General features: G+C 40.3%; 1 protein-coding gene across 2 annotated transcripts in view; it reads right to left on the bottom strand.

The window, feature by feature from the left end:
• LRRC2 (leucine rich repeat containing 2) overlaps positions 1 to 20,317 on the bottom strand; it is a 190,059-nt gene that overhangs the window by 42,346 nt on the left and 127,396 nt on the right. The window contains exons 1-2 of one of the 2 annotated variants that reach the window (XM_068928709.1): positions 6,627 to 6,959; positions 6,333 to 6,478 (exon numbers count right to left, since the gene is read on the bottom strand). Coding sequence is in view for 1 of the 2 variants with exons in the window: in XM_068928708.1 (XP_068784809.1) it covers positions 6,333 to 6,457 (125 nt within the window). In the remaining variant the exon portion in view is untranslated. Of the gene's footprint in view, positions 1 to 6,332; positions 6,479 to 6,626; positions 6,960 to 20,317 lie in introns of those variants that run through there. The other variant, XM_068928708.1, reaches the window with a different exon arrangement.

Raw genomic sequence — 20,317 nt, 5'->3', positions numbered from 1 at the left:
CATACACAGAGGGAAGGACTGAGATCTAAGTTTTTACTCTCTCCCAGCAGGGGATATGGAAAAGGGCAAGAAGGGAGGAATATTAAAGATGAAAAAATAAGCTGTACTCTGACACTTTATTGATAAAATGTACAAAATACAGGAGGCCATGATACATTGTTAGTCAAATAAGATAAAATACATATAAAAAACTACTAAGCAAATCAATCACTGAAATATTGATCCCAAAAGAAAGATATACATTGAAAATTAAATCTGGTGAGGAAGCCAACATGAATATCACACACTGATGTAAAAATCCTGTATCAGATTTTTTCTTTACTCATACATCAAATTACGGCAACGTGCTCTAAGCTTTTCAAGAATGCTCTCTTATGGTCACCAAGTACTACGTACAAGTACATTTTAAACAGCTGAGAAGTGAATTAATAACAGAGCAAAGATGCCTAATTGTGTATAGCACGTGTTAGAATAAAAACATGATATATCCCAAAGGCAGAGGGTCTAATCACTTGCTACAGCACTGTGTCCAGGGGGTACACACTAACCAGATGAATCGATATGAGGCTTCCTGACCGGGAAGCATGACTTATAAATCAGTGACTGGCTGTGTTGTCAGTATGTTCTTCTAATCTTATGCCAGTAGGAAAACGCTGAGACACTTGTGGTAGACAAGCTTATATAGACCATTAAACAAAGGTTACAAAGCTGTATCTTGCATGCTACAGTTGAGATCAAAGAAAAGGGATCTTTTCAGCCACATTTGTTGCTCAGCTCTTATCTACTCATTGCCATTGCATGGAACTGATGTTGCTTTTTTAAGTAATCCTATGAAAATGAAGACCATTACGTTTTCCTTTAGTTGTAATCCTCAAATAGAATAGGATTACCACCACAGTTTTGGTATGTAAAAGCTATTACGTGAGTCTTCAGGAAAGGCAGAAAAGACATCTAAAGCAGTGTGGCAAACTAGAAAAAATGTACATATAAAAGCAACCTTTGAATATGCTAATATTCTTCTAAAAAAGTTAATTTCTGGTCCTGGCACTTTAAAGGCCCCAGACGTTCCAGGAACATATTTTCACATATGAAAAATGAGTAGGCTGCAAAACCACAACCTTCCTGAAGTTTGTCTTTTTATAACCATTCAGCAGTAAAATAGTTTGATCTTTCTCCAGAGCTTGATTAAGCATATACAGGCTTATTAAAGAAAGAACTATCACTTTCAACAGTCAAGAAATAGGTTTCAGTCTAGTTAAGCCTAATGTAGGTGGGAATATGCATATGAAAAACATTTTTTCTGGATATGGCACCCAGATGAAATCTCATGTTCCAGTTCAGCTAACTATTTTAGTACTTCAACTTCAATCATGCAAATAGTCCTACTAATTTTAATAAGGCTGAGTACATCTGCTGATGTTTGTCCAACAAGGTATATGCCAAACAAGGTAACTTTATATCTTTAAGACAAATGTACACCTGCACAACTTCACCAAAATAGACCTTAAATGATGTAGAGCAAGCCAAGTATTTCTGCCAAGCTATTAAAATTTCACTAAAGCCCAATAAGTTGCTATTTTTCAGTAAGCTCTCAAGAAGGTATACTGCAGATATGGAGCAGGATCAGCAGGGAAAGAGTATTCAATTATTTCTGGTTTGGGCAGTGATGAACTTGTCTTCCAGTAATCTTTCCTCAAACCTTACATCACTATTGGAGTATATCTACAGCAAAGATATTTTAAAGCATATAACTAAGATTGGCTGTAAATCAGTACTTCCTTATGAGGATATGGGAGCTCCTTGCTTGTCCTTTTAGATTCTCCAACAATATCACAGATCTAATCAACCTGATGCAACTAATTACTGTAGGATAAATTCAGTGATTGTACCCTTCAAAGGAGTTACCAGCTTGGAAAACAAAAAGTTTATTAGTAAGGACTGAGTCATCCCTGAGGGAGTATTTGTGTTTCTTTGAAAGTATAAATAGCTCTTCCTTCTGCTTTGCTAAATGTCTGATCAGGAGGTCTTCAGGAAAAAGCTAAGCAGCTTAAGTAAGGGAATGAAGTTTCATTAGATGGCACTGTTTCCTCCAAATCAGGAGGGAAGAAATAACCAGGACGCTACTTGATGACATCAATTTAGTACTCCTGAGTGATGTTTAAATCAGAATCACAAGCCACACAGGATCAGTAATGCTACGGAAGTTTCAGAAGAGCAACATCGTTAAACTGGTGCATGGCCCAGACTAATATCAGTGACAGACTAATAATATTTCCCCCCAGTTTCAACTGCACTGATTCAATTTCAGCCCATCTGTCAGGCTCTTCCACGGGTTATAAGGGATTGTGGCTGAGCAGCAGCTCTTATCTTTCAGCCCACATGTATTCATTATATTAGAGGCAAGGTCTCTATGCACAAATGCATAAAACAAAAGGAAAATAACACAAGCAGTTACTAGTGCTGCAGAACTGCTGCCAGATTACACACCAACTTTGTTATGCATAATTTTTGTAATATTTGTGTTTGGGGCTAAGAGCTCCCAGGCTGAGATTTAGGCTTGCTCAGAAAAATTTCCAAATTGGGTTTTGATGAGGGGAATAAAGATAAACATCAGAAATAAAATCTTAGTTCAGCTACAAATATATTACAACACTAAAGTTTGACAGAGAAATAGAGACAAAGCTATTTTATTAAAAAAGACATAAACTCTCAAGGAAAAAAGTTATTCTCTGCCTATAAAATCAAACTTTTATTTGGACTTTTAACATTTAAGAAGTGCATAATTCATGAAAGTAACACGCACACATATAGTTAGCCAGCCCTCGAGAGGAAAGGTTTGGAGAAGAGACACATTGGAGCATGCAGCTGGAAGAACTGTTATTTTTCCTGTATGTTTGGTTAGCAGATAGGGAAGGCTGTGCCATTTCACAGCAAAGATTTAGACAGCTAATCCAGGCAAACGGTTGTGACATTCCCTTTACTGATTGCTTAATTGCTCAGCCCTAATTTTACCTTACCTGCCTTTCAAATAATAGGCAAACACATTTCAATCCTTCAACCCCCACCCTAAAAAAATCTAACAAATTGTAAGTTTTACCTTCCTTCTTCATCCAAAAAAAAAAAGTAGAGATGAAAAATTAATGGGGAAATTTAACATATCACCTCAAGTTAGCCTGAGAGCATGCAGGATATCAGGATGCAAGACTGTTAAGCACTACCAGAATCTAAAAGATGAAATGCAAAACTGCACTATAAGGAAACTTCTTTCTATAATGAGGACTTCCATATGCAGGTAAATTTGCACTGTTCTGGGGTTATTTTTGTAACAATGTGCTCATATCTTAAGAGGCAGATATGAGCGCCTTGCAATAGTCTCAGTACACTGTTCTCTAGAATCAGGTTTCACTGGCCAGCTGTTTAAACATCTGTTCTAGAAGCTGTAAATTCCCCAGATCTTTGCAAGGTCTCACTATTAATACAAATGAAGTTCAAGCTTTGCATTTATTTGTAAAGTTCAGTTAAAAAAGAGAAATTTCTTACATGTGACTGTTTACTGACCTCCATGAACTAAATTACCTTGCCACAAGACAAGCAAAATTCTCTGAAGACTAACTGGCAGTTTTTCCTCAAATAACACTTACTACCTTTTGCTGCACATTACCGGGTCATTTTACATTGCAATGGGACTGATGAGGAACTGCATGCTCTCAAGGGCATTAGTGAACTAGAGCCTTTTTGAGGAAAACAGGATTTTTGTTAAAAAGCCGCAGTCTCAGCAAGCCAGATTCCACACTCATCTGTTATACTAGTTGTATTTGCAGAGAAACCGTATTATAATTTCAGCCTTACTTGGGAATTCACTCCAGCTGCTGGCAAAGGTAAATATCTAGAATCTTAAATGCTATAACACAGTCCTCAATTTGGGAAGCTGCCTCTTTGAATATCTTTTTGGAATTATCATCTTGGGTTAGAATCCTTTCCAAAATACGTATTCATCATGAATTGACAGTGAGTACTAGCACTGATATCAGTGAACCTACTCAAGAGTGGTAAGATTTTAATCACTGAATAGGATACCATTATTTTCTCACACCTGCAACTCCATGAAATAATGAAATGCATTTCTACAGAGAGATATTGTATCTGCTACACATTTAATCATAATTACAAATTTCAGCTATACTTTCAAGTTAGCTAGTAGCAAAATCATATCCTACCTTCAAAAGCCCTGAGAAGTATCCAAGAAATAACTTGTGATCTGACCTTTAGGACCTAAAGGCTAGTGATAACTGCATACCTCAAAATAAATTTTGCACTTAATTACCAACATTTTTATGACTCTGATCATTATTCTACCAGGTTCATCTGTTATATGATGCCTACACCATCAGAATGAACATGAACTTTGCCATTAATTTCAGTGAGTGAAATACTAATCATTCATAGCCAAGACCAAAGTCTGGTGTACATCATCCTTTACGCCAGGAACCCTAAAAGAAATAAGAGTAACTGGAGAGGCACCTTATTGCTTAGCATGGAGAAGTGCAGCAAGACAAGGTACTGTATGCAAGTTGCAAGCTAAAGGAGGAAAAAAAATGCCTTTGTGAATGCTGAAAGCACACTTGCAACTTGATATTTCCCTGCCTCATATCCTGACCTCATTAACGGAATAAGGCGGAACAGGCCACCAAGCTTCATGCTTTTACCTAAAGGGGTGGCTAGAAATAAACTACCACAGATGAAAATGGCAGGGAGAATGTACTGTTTTTACAAAAAACACAGCTCAGGAGATAGTTATGAGTCTTAACCAATGCTACAGGCAAAAGACACGGGAGCTAGAAATAGCTACCTTGGAGCATATGACAGGCATAGGCTCCCTCCTGCAAACAGAAGATCCCTATGTACAGTATTTCTGTAGTAGTCATGTTAGAAGTCATGTCTGGTACCACTAGACCAACAAAAACATGGCAGAGACAAGCTGGCATTTGTAACCACCTCTGCTAGATTGCCTTTTCACACCTGCAGGTGCCCATGCACTGCTAGAAGCCATGCTTTCCTCCTAAAAGTATTTTTACAAAGGCGGCTGCACACCAAAAGCCACTAGCTGACACGGAGAAGGAATGCAGAGTCTTCTGCTTTATCTGCCACAAAATTAAACAAAGTCGCTTCTTAGCATTAGCTTCTGGGATAGCAAAAATCTTTTGGGGATCTGGTAAAACCATACCCAGTAATCCTTTTGCTTTTCTTTTCCATCATAAGGGTAACACTACAATAAACATTCTCTACCCCTCAGCCCTTATCAGAGGGAAAGCTTACCTCTACTAACAAATTTAATCTGAAGGAGAAAAGCTTCATTTTTCTTTCTTTTTGCTCAGATTATTTTTTAATGCAGGTTTAGGGTAGGGGAGGAGGGAATCAAAACTATGACATTAAATGTTTTAAAGGCAACGTAATAAAGGAGGTCAGACTTTATACTAACGCTAATCTCCCCTTAGCCCAGGAGCTCTGTTGCAAGGTCAGTGTATCTACGAGTGGGGTTCCCCAAGCCAGCCAAAGCACTGCACCCAGATTCAGTGCTGCCCTTCAGCCAGGGCAGCTGTTTAACCCTATGCACTTCAGTTTTAAAATAGAAAGTGTTTTCTTAATTACTTTGCTCTCTTCTCACAAACGAAAAACGGTAAGTCATATGTTTCTAACACTGCCAGCACGGTGTAATATTTCACTGTCTCTAATGGGGAGGAACATGAAGAAACCACAATACTGCTCAAACAAGCCATAAATAAAATATAATAAAAACAATAACATAGTAAGTGCAAGCATTATATTCAAGCTTCTCTAATATTTTGGGCAAGAGAAAACTCCTCTGATAGTTCTTTTGTTCTGCTTTCTTCTTCCTTTTTAAGGGCAATTGTATGTGTCTATTTCATTCCTTGCTGTTTCTCCCGTCAGCTCAATAAAAAACTTACAGTATTTCTTAGTACAGAATTTTGAGTATATTTTCATGAGTTACATAATAAGAAACAGTTCCATATTGCATATAAAAAGTGTAAGAGTACAAAGTACATTATTTTTGTCTTCAAATTAGATCTACACAGTAGAACAGTGAAAAACACCTTTAATATATCACAATCTGCACAGGAAAGTGTAGAGACTAATGGAATATAGGCATAGTTTCTGCCTCATTTCTCCTACAATAATTTGAGGAGAGGCAGCAAGAAATGAAGAAACCAAACCCAGTAAGTTAAAGTTTGAATCACCTGACTATACGCAGTGCTATTAACAGATTTGTTAACAGACTCGGTTAAAAAGAACAACAAAAAAAGCTGGCTTACCTCTCTAATGAGCTCTTTTCTAATCTTTCTTTCTCCTTCCTTTGACGTTCTTTGTTCTTCTTAACTCGAGTTTCCCACAGTCCTCTTATGAGAGAAAAGTCAAATATTATCACCTGATGTCCCATGCTGTCGACATTAAGTTTCTCCTGCAATAATAGGCCATCATGAGCACTTCAGTAAAGAAGTAATGAAGAAAATAAAGAGCTGAACACCATTACGTTTCATTAATCTTATCTGGGGAAAAAAAATCAAATTCATAAGAAATAATAACAAAATATATGCCTTCCATCTTACCCGATTTGTCCAAGTTTTTGTGCTTGCAGTAATAAACGTAGCATATGATTGGCTTCCACATAAAATCAATGGCAAAGGTTAAGCATTTGTTGAGCTTTACAGAGTCCATCCACTTTTCCCTTTCCAAGGTAAAGACACAGCCACAAAGAAATATGAACTTGGTTAAGAATCATTGATGAAAATAGCTCTGAGGACTTTATTTAAAAAAAAAAAAGAACTTTTAACAATTCACCTAACAGTACTAGTAAAATGAGACCTCAGAGTAACTATTCATCTTAAAGCACGCAAAAGCATTTAGTCTCACCATACTGGCCTTTAGGTATCCAAGCAATCCTGTTTCACTGGAATTGTCTGCATAAATAGGTGCTTATTCGTGAAAGGGGTTGAAAGACCAGCTCTATAACATACAGTGATAACTCACCTATTGCAGAGATAACGTTATAGGGTTTGTGAAACCCAGCTCCATTTGTTAGTATGTATAGTTACCTTCCAGCAATTGAAGGCTTACCAAAGTACTAGATGATCTTGAGCCTGTCTTTGCCATGCTGCCATGAACTGAGCTGTACCGAAGCCTAAGTCACCAAATTTCCTTTATCTACTTAAAGACACAAACTTCTTGCAGGTACTTTGCTTCTACTGAAGTCAGTGACAAAATTCCCATTCCCTTTAGCAGTAAACTATTAAGCTCAAACTTAAGCAGATGTGAGCGCTATCTTTTTACTTGAGAAAAAAAAAAAAAAGAAAACTGGTATCTTTAACAATCGCAAGAGGTGAAGACCTTGGATTTACATGTTGTGTGACTGTGTGCAGTAAGGTGTCCCTTAACCATCTGTGGCAATGCTTCAATACGAACAAAGGACGCAAACTACTTACTAGATTACTAACACAAGCACAGATATAAATCTTGATGCAACAGGTAAAAACTATACTCTTGGAGTCATTGGTGAAAATGTAGCTATTCTAACCCAATTTTTATCGTGAAATGCAGCTAGGTTATCCATATAGGACTTCTGTCATGTGCACGTCTTCATAAAATGATTCACTGAGAACCGGTTCACTTCACAAAGAAATCATACAAAACAGAAATATGAAGCCTTTTAAAAATAACTTCTCCCATCAAGAAAAAAAAAAGAGAAAAGGGAAATCATTTTAAGCCTAAGCTTTAAGATTTCATTAGATGCCACTTTTACTATACCATTTATTAGCTTAAAAAATGAGAAAGAAAAGAAGAAAGCCCCACTGGAATGTCAACAGATCATTGAAAAAGCAGTCTGCCTTGTTGGGTATTTTTAAGCTTTTAGCTCTTACTTTTCCCTCAGACCTTACTCTGATCATTTTTATCAAGTTCTGTATCCCTGCATTGGGGCCATTTATTATCTATTCTTCTGTCATAAGACAGAGGAGGAAGTTAACTGTCCTTTTCCTCCTCACATATAAATCTATCAAATACAACACAAAGGAATAATCCCTTCTGAGCAAGCAAAACACCCTCCTCTTCATCACCCCACAGACCGAATTAAAAATAATTATGCAGATGTACACCAAAGAAAAGGTTCCCACTTGTCCTCTTTATTTGTAATCTCATTAAGAAACATCCCAAATGCCTCTAAATACCGGCACTGAGACTGGTCTGAGACCAGTATTCTCCTGCAACAAAAATCTTCTATAACTTAGGACGGTTATATAAACTGCAGTCTTCACTGTTCATAAAGTGGCTTCCATTGCTTGTTTATCTTCACAAGCCCTAACAATGAGACTACAGATAGTTCCCAGCATACCTCAAGTCAGCTCTTGACAGCAGCAGAGTTAAAACCCCATTAATAGCAATATAATGAGAACAGTGACCTTACTTATGGTGGAGGAGCGTATCTGTAATCAGATGCACCATCCTGAAACTTAGTTCACCATTAATTTACAGGAAACTATTCACCATCTAAAATAAAACACTGTCCTCCACTGCCCAGGTAGAGAAACCCCATGGCAAGGACTGACCCCTCACAGTAGCTGCAGACCAGCAGGCGCTCTGTGGGACTTAATTCATTTTAATAGACCGATTCATAGCAACATGTTTTGGTAGAAGAGCTATTGCAGGAGCTGAATTGCTGAGAGACAGTGAAGTGGCAGCTGGATACTTGACCTCTATTGGAGCTTGATGGCCTTAATCAACAGAAAGTCTGAATAAAGTGTGAGAGTACTCCATTTCCTTGACTTGTTCCCTATCTTCCTGTCTCCCAGGTTAAGTCATCTGTTCTTTATTGAGACACTGATTTATTAGACACTGAGGATGGAAAAGTTTGTATGGCTTCTATCCATATATTGGATTAGACTGCATCAGGGTTTCCTCTTCAACTATAAAATCAGGCTTAAGAAGAACATGGGTGGGAGGTGAGAGGTATCCGTCATAACTTCTCAGGACTAATCTGTTCAGAGCAAATAGATCCACAAATCCTGATCAGACTACATGGCAGAGAAAGTATTAGAAGTCATTCAGCAGGACAAATATTAAAGTTTGTTGCCATCTACAACTCCAAAAAGGTCACCCAGAAAACCTCACAGGGCTGCTACTTCCTCATATCCTGGTCTGAAACAAAGGCAAGAAGAATCCAGCATGATGACAAAACCACCTTCCCTAAAGTTCAAATGCAAACATTTTCCTGATAAGATGTTGCCCTGGCAAGCAGGCTGTAATTAGACTAATCTGATCCTAAGTGTAGGTCCTTCAGGGTGCTTACTTATGCAGAGTGAGAATTTGGGACAGAGGAAGCAGTCACCAATGCTAATTTTAGTGTCTAGCAACACATAAGGCTATATTTGTTGAAGTTCACATACAGCAGTCAGCTCTTTTCATTCATCAGCTTCAGGCTGTGCAGGAAACCCAAAGTTATGATCTATCAGTCACAGGCAGAAGTTACATTTGGGTAGAGAAATGCCTCGTTATAGATTCCTTCCCAGCTTATTCCCTCCTTCCACTAGACTGATAGCCCACCCCTGACTTCCCTCCCACACTTAGGCTCCTCAAAGATTATCATCACTGCCAGCATCTTACCCATTATCATAAATCACAGACTTTTTGAGGTGGGAAGGGACCTCTGGAGGTCATCTCGTCTAGCCCCTCTGCTAACGTTTCACCTACGTCAGTCCTCTTCCTGCACTGACTTCCCCATTTACCCATCCTTAGTCGGCATTGCTCCTTTCACACCACATACTCACATCAGCTCATCAAGCTTTGGTCATACTTGTGAGTTTTAACCTAACCCACTGACAAAGCAGTAGGGAAAAAAAAAACAACACTGAATTTATTTCGAATCCAAGAAATAGGCCACCTTCTTTTTATTAAGGATAAGTCCTGACCACAGAAGCAAGCACCACCAGCATTTGCAAAGCCCTATTTTACAGCTACGCTGAGTTTGCAGCTTAATGCCATCTTCCCTGGGTGACATCTACATCTAAATTATGCTGTTAATCATCAGCACACCTTTCTTAGATGATGCATTGTTATAATGTTCATTCAATCTTATGAGTTATCAGTGAGATGGATCACGAAAGCAAGGCTCTTCAGTAACGTACGATAATGAAAGCACAGTGCTTTCCACGGAGAGAAGGATTCAGGAACATAAAGAGAAAGCAAAGATGCCTTTTACAAGAGAATTACTTGTGGAAAAAACATTTCTCTGTATGCCTGTCTATGGGAGCAGATAATCTTATCCCTAGCCATTTACACCTCCAGAGAAGTAATCTGCAAGACCTTAATCGATAGCCTTAAAAAGTAACATACTGGGAAGCCAGACTGATTTCTTATCTAACTCTTTCTTGCAATAGTTAGCTCAGAAGCAAAGTTGATTTAAAAAGTTTATCCTTAGTAAAGTATTGCAGATCTTCCCCTCAGAGAAAGGTACACATTATATATGAGGTTGTCTTTATAAGTAGTGCACATATTTAAGTAATTAATTTTAAAAGAAAAAGGGCTTTTTGATAGTAACAGCCAATAGGAATAAGCATTTGCACTGTTTGGCAAAGCAATATTAAAGCTTAAGATAGGGAAACTTCAACTAATTGTGAAGATACAGAAGTCCTCTTTCACTTCTCTCATTCTTTCTCTCCATATGTTACTCAAAAAAAATACACATATATATATAAAATAACAACAACCTACAACCCGTCAGCCCTATAGCCATTACAACACTTTCTCTTCCTCAGCTGACAGTCTAGCTCATCTGCAGCCTTGCCCCAGCTTTCATCAGTAAAATACAAGAATCCTTAACGCTTACCTTTCCTCTCTCTGCACCTTAAAGCAAGCAGCCATGAATTGATAGTCTCCACTCAGGACTGTACTTTCAGTCCTAGATACTACAATCTCTTCTCAGCTTCAGTGTTTATAACATCCAAAGCCTTCACTACCACACTTTCACAAGCCCCTCTTCTCACCAGCACTTCTAGTCTAGACCTACTGTAGCCTCCACCTCACCATTTAAACCCATCTTTACTTCCTTCTAGGTTAATTTAATAAACTACCACCTCCCCAGGCTAGCTGGGGTTGATAACAAGTGCTTGCTCACACATTACTATTGTTTTACTCTCAATATCTGGTTTTAGTTCTCTGATTTCCAGATGCTATCTCTATATGCATGGGAACAGATCAAATGCCTTTACAGACTTATTTTTACAGTCTTAAAAAGAGCACAACAGTATTTCTTCACAGTCTTGCAAACTTTTTATTCTTTTAACTGCACATATAAATAGGCCCATTAGAATCAAAGGGAGCTGTAATGTATATAAAGATACTCACGCACGTAAGCATTTGGAGGTTTTGGTGGCAAAAGAGCAAAATTTAAATGAAGATACTTATACGTTTTATTGAAATGATGGAACATTAATGCCAAATGTTACTGCTAGTAAAAGCATCTGCTTAAGTATCTGCATTGATTATTTTTATCCCATCCTTTATTTTATTTTATTGTGAAAATTCACCTAAAGGTACCCACACATCTCTAGCACCTACCTCAGACTTTCTTCTTTGCATGGTAAGCACACCAAGGAGCTCTCATGATATACAGGAACCTGTCGAGCAGGGTGCTGAAAAACTACGGACTGAAAAAGAAGGTATCTATCTACCGTGTAATGTCTACACTCTTTATTATTATTCATGTTCTTGCTACAAGCACATACTTACTTAAGATCACATCAACCCATTAGTAAGACTGGAGAGAGGTATTTAGCATCGTGCCTCCTAAGCTCCCTTGCTGCCTGCAGCCACCACCATCTCTGCCCCTTGGTTACAGCACTGCCACAGCTCCTCCCTGCTTACTGAAATTATCTCTGTCTTGGGAGGTCCTCTACAGTGGATTGAAGACAACTTGTCATAAGCTAACATTGTATTGCCTGTATCGTATTACATCCTAGCATCTTCTGAACATAGTTCTCATCCGTGCTACCATTGGCCATGTTGCTTGTACTCTGTGCCTTCAGTAGAGCAAGAGTTGTGTCTTCTCCTGAGTCTGGAAAATGTCCAGCAGAGATTTGATACTACTAATACAGCCAATTTTAGCGTGTTACAGCCCTCCAGAGCTTGTATGGAGCTTGGCTGCCCTCATTAACAGCACTCTGTACACTCCCCTTTGCTGCTTTGCAGGAGTTACCAAAAAATTAATGTTTTTGTTTCTTCAATTTTTTCAGCAGTCTTGCTAACTTGAGACTTTCTTCTTTCAGGTAGCCACCTTGGGAGACCTGCTGTGCTCTTATGAATACTACTGGCAGGATTGCATAGGGTGAAAATGTGGGTAACATGTTTCCTACCAATCTTACAAATAATTCCTTAGGAAATAAGCTCTCTCACGCAGTGCGTGATTTAGAATGATCAAGTCATTTATCTCAGCGTCTTTAAATAATTCGGAGGACATTTGGATAGCAGCAGAACACATTCTTTTTTGTGTTATTGAGGAAAGATTAAATTAAAGAAACACGCTGTGATTGAAAGAGCAACCGAAATGGTGACAACGTTCATAGTATACAACTCTATTGTGCTAACTGTGCACTGCTTGTAAGTGAGGCAGCGCATTACAGTGCCACTGTAGGAGGGGGAGAGGACATGCAAAGCAGGGAGCCATGCTTCCCTTTCTAGTTTTGCTCCCAGTAACAATTTCTTGTTGTTCTATGCCAGCAGGGGTTTATCTGCTCTGCTATTTTTGCTAGCTCACCTGTAGCTAGGCTTGCCAGATGTACAGATTCGCCAGGCAGCATTTCAGGTCAGGAATCCAAATCAGATGGTAACTCAGATCACGTATGCATGCGCTCTGGGTCCCAGGGAGCGTGTGTGTAAGACCGCAAGGGGTGCTCCCCTAAAGGTCTGGGTCTGCGCAGATCCGGCAAACGCCACTGCTGCACCACAGAGTAAATAGAAGAGGAAAGGAAGAGGCTGCTGCAGGGCTGGGGAGCGCAGTCCCGACACCTGGATGCGAGCCCAGATGGTTTGGGAGTTTGAAATGTTCCCTGCCACTCTCTCAAGAACACAGTCTCAGTCAGCCTGCTCCTAGATAAACAAACCCAGACAAACAATGACATTTTCAAGCTATTAATTAGTCTAGCTTTCACCGAAATTAATTTCAGAAATTAGTGCCTTTGTGTATCGCAGGGTTTAACCCTAAATGGTCTGATGAGCCAAGTTCTGTTTCAGTTTCCTGCTCATAGTCATTCTATAAAAGGAGCTTTTAAGAACAAAAGCTGGTCTCTTTCACACTCAAATAAATACCTTTTGCATTGTTTATATACCAATATTGTAAAGATTTCTTTTCTTAACCTACTCCTCATACTTCAGGTAGGAATAATTATAAGCATCAAAAATTTAAAAAGATGTGTGAATATAGACACGCAAAGCCTGAGCTTGGCTTCCACATATTTTTATGTGCACATTTCTCTTTGTCCAGTGCTGCAGCACAATGTCTTACTGACAGATTTCATTAGTCAGTTCTTACTGGAGATGTAAATTAACCAGCCTCCCAAACAAGACTCCCTTTTATCACTGCAGTCTTCACATCTTGATTTTTAGACATTTTTTCACAGGGTTATTCATTAATTAGGTCTTTAATTATGGATTAATTAGCAGCTGAATTACAATATTCCTTATACTTCCTCAACTCTTGTAGCCCTAATATGTTTGCTATCGAGCATGATAGATGTTACATATGCAAGGGGATTTATTACAGATGTATTCCCCTAGCCCTTCAGTGAGCTGAGTAATTATTCAAAGTGATTCTTCTGCTGACAATGTAGCTAATGAAACACCGGACTGATATTTGTGACATAATCCCAGGCTCTTTTTTTGCTCGGCATTACTGAAGAGAGGCCTAACTCTCATGAGATTGAAAGAAGCCTGATGTACGGAAAAGTATTTGAAACCGGGGCACATTTTAGGGCTGCTTCTTGTCAGAGGAAAAATGAGCACCTCAGAACTGCATTGCATGTTTTTAAAAACGGTTGAATCTATGAATGCAGCTGTAGTCTGCAGGCAAAAATAATTGTGACGGCAACAGAGGCATGGAAAGGCTAGAGTATGTGTTTACGCCTGATTAGAGAAACCCCAGTTATATAAAGACCCACGGCAAATAAAAACACATAGCGTCAGTGAACAAAAAATGGAGGCTTCTGACTACAATCAGATGATCTTAATTAAGCAGAAAATTAAGGCCTCAGGTTTCTCATACCTATTTTATGGCATCAGGTGTTTTTCGCAGAACATTTCATTGACTTGTTCTCACTCATCTTAAGGAGAGTGGACCCGGGCCATTGCCAGGTTCTGGGGCTGCCACTGTCACCTTTCTCTGTGATATCCAGAGGAGTTATCTGTATAAGTGACTGCATCCTAAAAATTATTTTGGGCTACCTGTCCTATTTGAGAATAGCCACAGTTCTGGTCACATGCTCTTCTTGGGCACATTTACCTCACAACGATCAGAGAAGAATCCAATCGCATCACCTGCATCTTCCTTTACTGCAGAAGCAGAGCAAAAACCTACATTTGACCTATGACATCAATCCTCATAGTCACTTCTGATCTTAGATACAAGATTATTTCACTCATATGGCAAGCAAAATGCTCACAGGTAGTTTCTAAGCAGTCAAATTCTGTGGTTTAAGAAGGATGCACTATTCAGATAAGCAAGGGAAGATGGTATTTTCAACTATTCCACTCCAGCAGCCAAATCAGCTGAGCTAGAGTGGTCCAAACCCCATTGTAAAGCCATAAGGTGGCAGATGTATTTCACCAGCCCTCCCGCCTGCCTGTGGCCTTAGCCTTCCCATGAAACCTGGGGAGGCACAAGCAGCATGGGGCAACATCTTCCAGCTAGAGATCCTCCTTGGGATAGTTCTCCATCTCCACCTGCTGTCGGAGAGGAGCCAAGTGGATGAAACTTGTAGGTAAGATCTGTCTCTTTGGGTAATGCATGCTGTCATCCATCTCTGATCCTTGCAAGAGTCCTGAGTAAATTACTACTGAGAGGAGGAGAGCTTCCTATTAGCCTTTTAGCCTGCAGAAAGTAACAAGTATCTTCATAACCCGGTGCTAGACAGACTATAAAGACCTGTAGTAGCAACAACAACAACAACAATGACAATATTTGACTGTAGATGATAGACTTTGATCACAAAAGATTTAGCAGGTTAGATTTCCTATACCACGCTAGATTAACTGTAAGTGGCCTTCAGAAGCTGAACTTCTATAACTCTTTTTAAATTCCACTCTAAATTTTGACAGATAACAAAGATAAACGACCAATGACTCCAAGCATTTTTTTATTGAAAATCATTCTCACACCAACAGATGTCCTTGAGATGTAATAGCAAGGGTTTATTATAACTGAGTCACTGGGCGAGCGAGTAGCTGGAGTCTTGATAGCTTTCCTACGTTACGAAGTTTGGACTTGTTATGAGTGTAAATGTATTTAGATTAGAAGAATTACACATGGGGTGAATCTGATTAACTATCTTTAGAGACAGCCAGCATACATGTCACTTTGGATTAATGCTCTATGTTTCAGCAATTTTTCCCATGTACATTAGTATTTAAACTCCCATAGTGCGATCGTGGCAACGAAGCCCTGATAACAACTCCTCACTTTCACTCCCACCTTGACCCGCCCTGAATCTGACTGAAGAAATGCAATAATCAGCAAAACTGTCACTTACCTACCACTAAAGCACACGAGTGTCCAGAGCTCCTGAGTGTACTCTGCGGTTATTTAATTTGGGACGCTGAGGTTGTTTATAGCAGCAACATAGCTTCTGGTGAGTCAGACCTGTTTGAACCCCGCAGCGTGACTAGCCTTCCAGATGTACTAATATGCTATATTTGTAAAGTGATAACATGATCCGTGGTCTTGCAGCCGAGGCATGTGCAGGATGAAATATCTCCACTGCATGACTCAACACCGGGGCCGAAACAGCAGCGCTAAGAGGACAGCATCCCGCTTGCACTACGGAAAGGGTGGCAGAGCTCGTGCTACTCAGGCTGAAAGAGTTTTTCCTTGGAAAAGGACGTGGATAATCAAACAAGAAAAGCAGTGTGTATTGCCGGGCACGGACCTTCTCTTCCTCCGCAGGCCTGCGTCCGTGACAAACGGACACAGGCGCTCAGACAAGCCTCTCTGCAGTTGCCCTGAGTGATCGGTTTAGGGCAAATTCGACTTTTATTTACCGGCGACAGCTGTTTTAACATCGGTAAATTACCTCTGTCGTGGTGCGGCAGGGGGTGCCGGGGGGCCTTCAGCTGGGGCCGGGACCAGGCAGGGGCCGGGCCACGGCGGGGCTGTAACGTGGCGGTGGGGCTGGGGAGCGCAGGGACAGGCCGGGCTGGCGGTGCCTGCAGGGCCCGCACAGTTTAGTACCAAAGACTGAGATTTTGGGATCCTGTTTTTAATTAAATGTGCCTATTAATTCTTAATTAGAGCATCTGACTTAGTCCCCAGAAATCTGATCTCCACCTAGCCATGGAAAGAAAGAAAACATTTTTAGTGACGGGTATGGAGTCTAATAGTTTTCAAAAAACAAAGTTTTGTGTCAGAAGCATTTTTGAAAACTGCTTTTAATTTCCTCCCCACTTCGGCTTTTCAATTAAAATATTATTTAATTTTCTGATTAAAAAGAACTGGCATTTTTCAACCATCTCTGTTTATTACTCATCACTGCCAGTAATAATAAGCATTAATTACAGCAGCTGAGCTGTAATTGTTGGCTCAAACTTCAGATATTAGTTTTACAGTGCGACGTTTTCAGTGCCTTCACTGTAATTGTACCACCCTGCTACCAACAGAAGGGAAAAATCAGGCAAAAGCATGAACTGCGGCTTTAAAAATTCACTTTTTCCTTCAAGCCTGAAAGAGTTAATATCAGGATTCAGCTGGGTCTTTTCCAATTTGATGTGTTTCCCCATCCTGGTGATGTGCCTGAGGAACCTGCTTCACAAGGTCTTAGGGTCTGGTCACCTTATTTTTCACAAAGAATGGTAAAAAAAAGTACATTGATCACCACAACCAGATTTGAGCTGCCTAAGATAACGTTTATCCTCTAGTAAAATCTGCCCACCAGCACGCACACTTTTGCCAAATAGCTCTCTGGGTTTGGACGCACATCCAACTTCAGCCACTGGCGCTAACTAAGCCGTTGGTAGGGGAGGCAAGACGCAGCAATCACATGGGGCGGAGGCAGTACATCCCTCTTCTGGTCAAAACCCCACTCCATACTTGTCCGTTCTTGTGCACTGCCTAGGAAAATATGTTTCCACATTTTTGTGTCTGGTACACTATAAAATTAAGTTATTTTTAATATTATTATACTAAGAAAGATATGATCTCCAGCTTGCTGTTTCAGAAGCCACCAGTTGCTATTTTTCCCAGGTACTCTTTTTGGATAGGTAGGGTAAGAGGTCTTGCAGCTTTAGGGCAAAAGGCCCATCCTCTAAAGGAGAAGATGCCAGAGGTGGAAGAATGTCTGAGGAAGGGCCTCAGGGATTATGGGGAGGTGTAAAAACTGACAGCAAAAAGTGAGAGAAACACAGAGAGAGAAAGAATATACAATACTTTTTAATGATGGATTTTAGTGTGCTTTACATAAAAGATCAAGGAAAAGGAAAACTATAGCTATAGTCTCTTCTTGGAGCTAATAGGGGAGGTGACCTACAGGAAAAAAAATGGGAAAAGCTTGGATACTTGGCATGAAGGATAGCAAAGTACACAGCACAGCTCAGTGGATAGGCAAAATTCTCTTTTGCATCCAGCCAAACTTATTGGCAGGCCCAACCCAATTTAAGGCTTGCTTGATTGACAAAGGCTATTCCCTCAAAGCCCCTGGGGCACCCTCCACATCATGCATCCTAGCACAGCAGCACCAGAGCTGACCTGGCCTTGGCAGACCCTTCGGCCCAACTAGGCACCACCTGTCATGGTGCCCCCAGGAAGCACTCCTCAGCCAGCCAGCACCGGACACCCAGCCCAGGTCTGCACGCTTCTGCGGCAGTGCTGCATTCAGCTGAACCACCTTCCTGGCCCAGGTACCGAGACAGCCGTTTCACAAAGAGGCAGGTCGATTTTGGCTGCTGGAGCTGATCAGCCCTGCTGGACCGGAGCTAACTCCAAATGGAGTGGGGGCCCGTGCCGAACTCCCCGGCATCCCAGTCCTGGGAACGGTGTGCAAAAATACCCAAGCTGTTGCTATGTGCAGCCAGCTGCTCCATGAGACAGCAGCTATACTGCTTCCAATGACGGGCTCTCTCTGAAAGCAATACAGCCACGGTCATGCATCACTGCGCTCATCTAATCCCACTGCCATCCTAAGATAGCACTCTACCTATGCCACTAATAAATCCACAACTCAGATAATCTAACTAGAGTAATTGAGAGTTGACTATTAACACACAGATCAAGGGATTTTTTTTCCACTTCTGTTCTAGCTGGAGCACAGACTCTGTACATTTTCTCTACCTGAACAATCTCTTCTGGCACGCCACCTGGCAGGTGGAAAACTCCTCACAAAGCAAAGGTCGACTAAAATATTAACAATGTAATCTACTGAATAAACAATTGCAATAGATATTTTCATTTTTTCTGGTCTCTCTTACCTGTCTGTTCTAATCCGGATAATAATATGCCGTTAAATTGAGGTCAGTAGAAGACTTCTGACATTCAGGTAAGTGTGCAGGTAACACAGGTTCCCTCATAGACCTAGCACGGGTAGAAGTGGGAAGAGCATTTCATGTAGACAAGGCACCCTCACAGTAACAATTAACACAACAAAGACTGACAACAGCATTGCTGCTTGTGTAACTGTCATGAAACCCTCTACCGTAAGAAAAGTATTAATACAAGTTCATGACAATTAACAGCTTATAAGTGACATGTTTCCCGTAAATATCCAACAAAGCTAATCCCATGAGAAGACTGACATGACACAAAGCCAGGCTAAAGAAAAGATAGAATTTGTGATATGGATTCAATTTATAACTCCGGCCAAAGCTACCGCCCAGAGATGGCTGCTCTAAAATGTGCCTGCAGCATTAGTACCATGAGCAAAGTCTCAGGTGATGTCTGTAATACAGGGCTATAAGTCACACTACCTTGTTTTCTCACCTGTGCTAGAAAGCCTCTCTTGCAGACTTAGCTATGTTAGCACAGAAGTGCTTCAGCAAACTCAGCTTATGGCTTTTGGGTGAAGTTGCATCACTCTGCTGAGAAAAGCCTTCCTTCTGCCACTGTGTTTGGAGACTTTGTCAGGGACCCTGTCAAAACCGTAGACAAGTCCTCAACAGTCACAGCTCCCAAGTGATCTGGGAATAAGCGACTCTCAGACACCATGAAATAACTAGATAGTTGTCCTCAGTATTTTTAAAATGTCTTAGAAATCATTTCAGCTTGTTGAAGCTGTTATTCTAGAGGTAAATCGCCCTCCAGTAAATGTGCAATGACCTTAAAATTATCAGAGAAAGAATGTCTAAGAGTTCCTGAAGGATTTTGCAGGCACTCTGAGCAAGAAATACAGCACTTAAAATCAAGAGTGGTACAAGACACTACAGCTTTTGCCACTTGCTGAGAAGGCAGCAAGGCTGTGACTGCGCAAGCTCTTCCGAGAAGGTTGTTAATAAGGTTATAAAAGATCACAGCTGGAACTGTATCAGTACCAATAATAATAATAGCATTAGCATTTCATGATCAGTCCTCTACATGAAAGATGCAGAGTGGAAGCCATGTTTTACTCAACCTTAGGCTCCTTTTAGAGCTACTTACACTTGTACGTGATTCGAACTGGATCACCTCATTTAAGAAGCGTTTTCTGAGCAAAAGAAAGGGCATGTTACCTATTGATCTCTCTCTTATTATATTTAATTGTATAACAAATCAAAGGCACAGGACCCCGCTGGTGCGAAGGAGCGGAGATGAGATATATGTTACATTTGATTGACCAGTAATTGCTGAGAATAGGAGGCTCTTTGATACGAGCTGGGCTCAGTAGACAGCATCATTAGATGCGTCATTAAAGGGAGTGAACCGTAGCCATCTGGCCACCCTGAGCAAGTCAGTGAAGCAGCACAAGCTCTTTCCAGGGGTGCACATCTTCATCAAGGCATAACGCAGCACTATCAATGGGTATGAACCTTTTTTTATTTTCCGAGGAAGATTAAACCCGGGGGAAGAAGAGAAAATACAGGA

The sequence above is a fragment of the Struthio camelus genome, chromosome Z, assembly GCF_040807025.1.
Source record: "Struthio camelus isolate bStrCam1 chromosome Z, bStrCam1.hap1, whole genome shotgun sequence".
NCBI lineage: Eukaryota > Metazoa > Chordata > Aves > Struthioniformes > Struthionidae > Struthio > Struthio camelus.
This window is presented reverse-complemented; position numbering and strand designations above follow the sequence as displayed.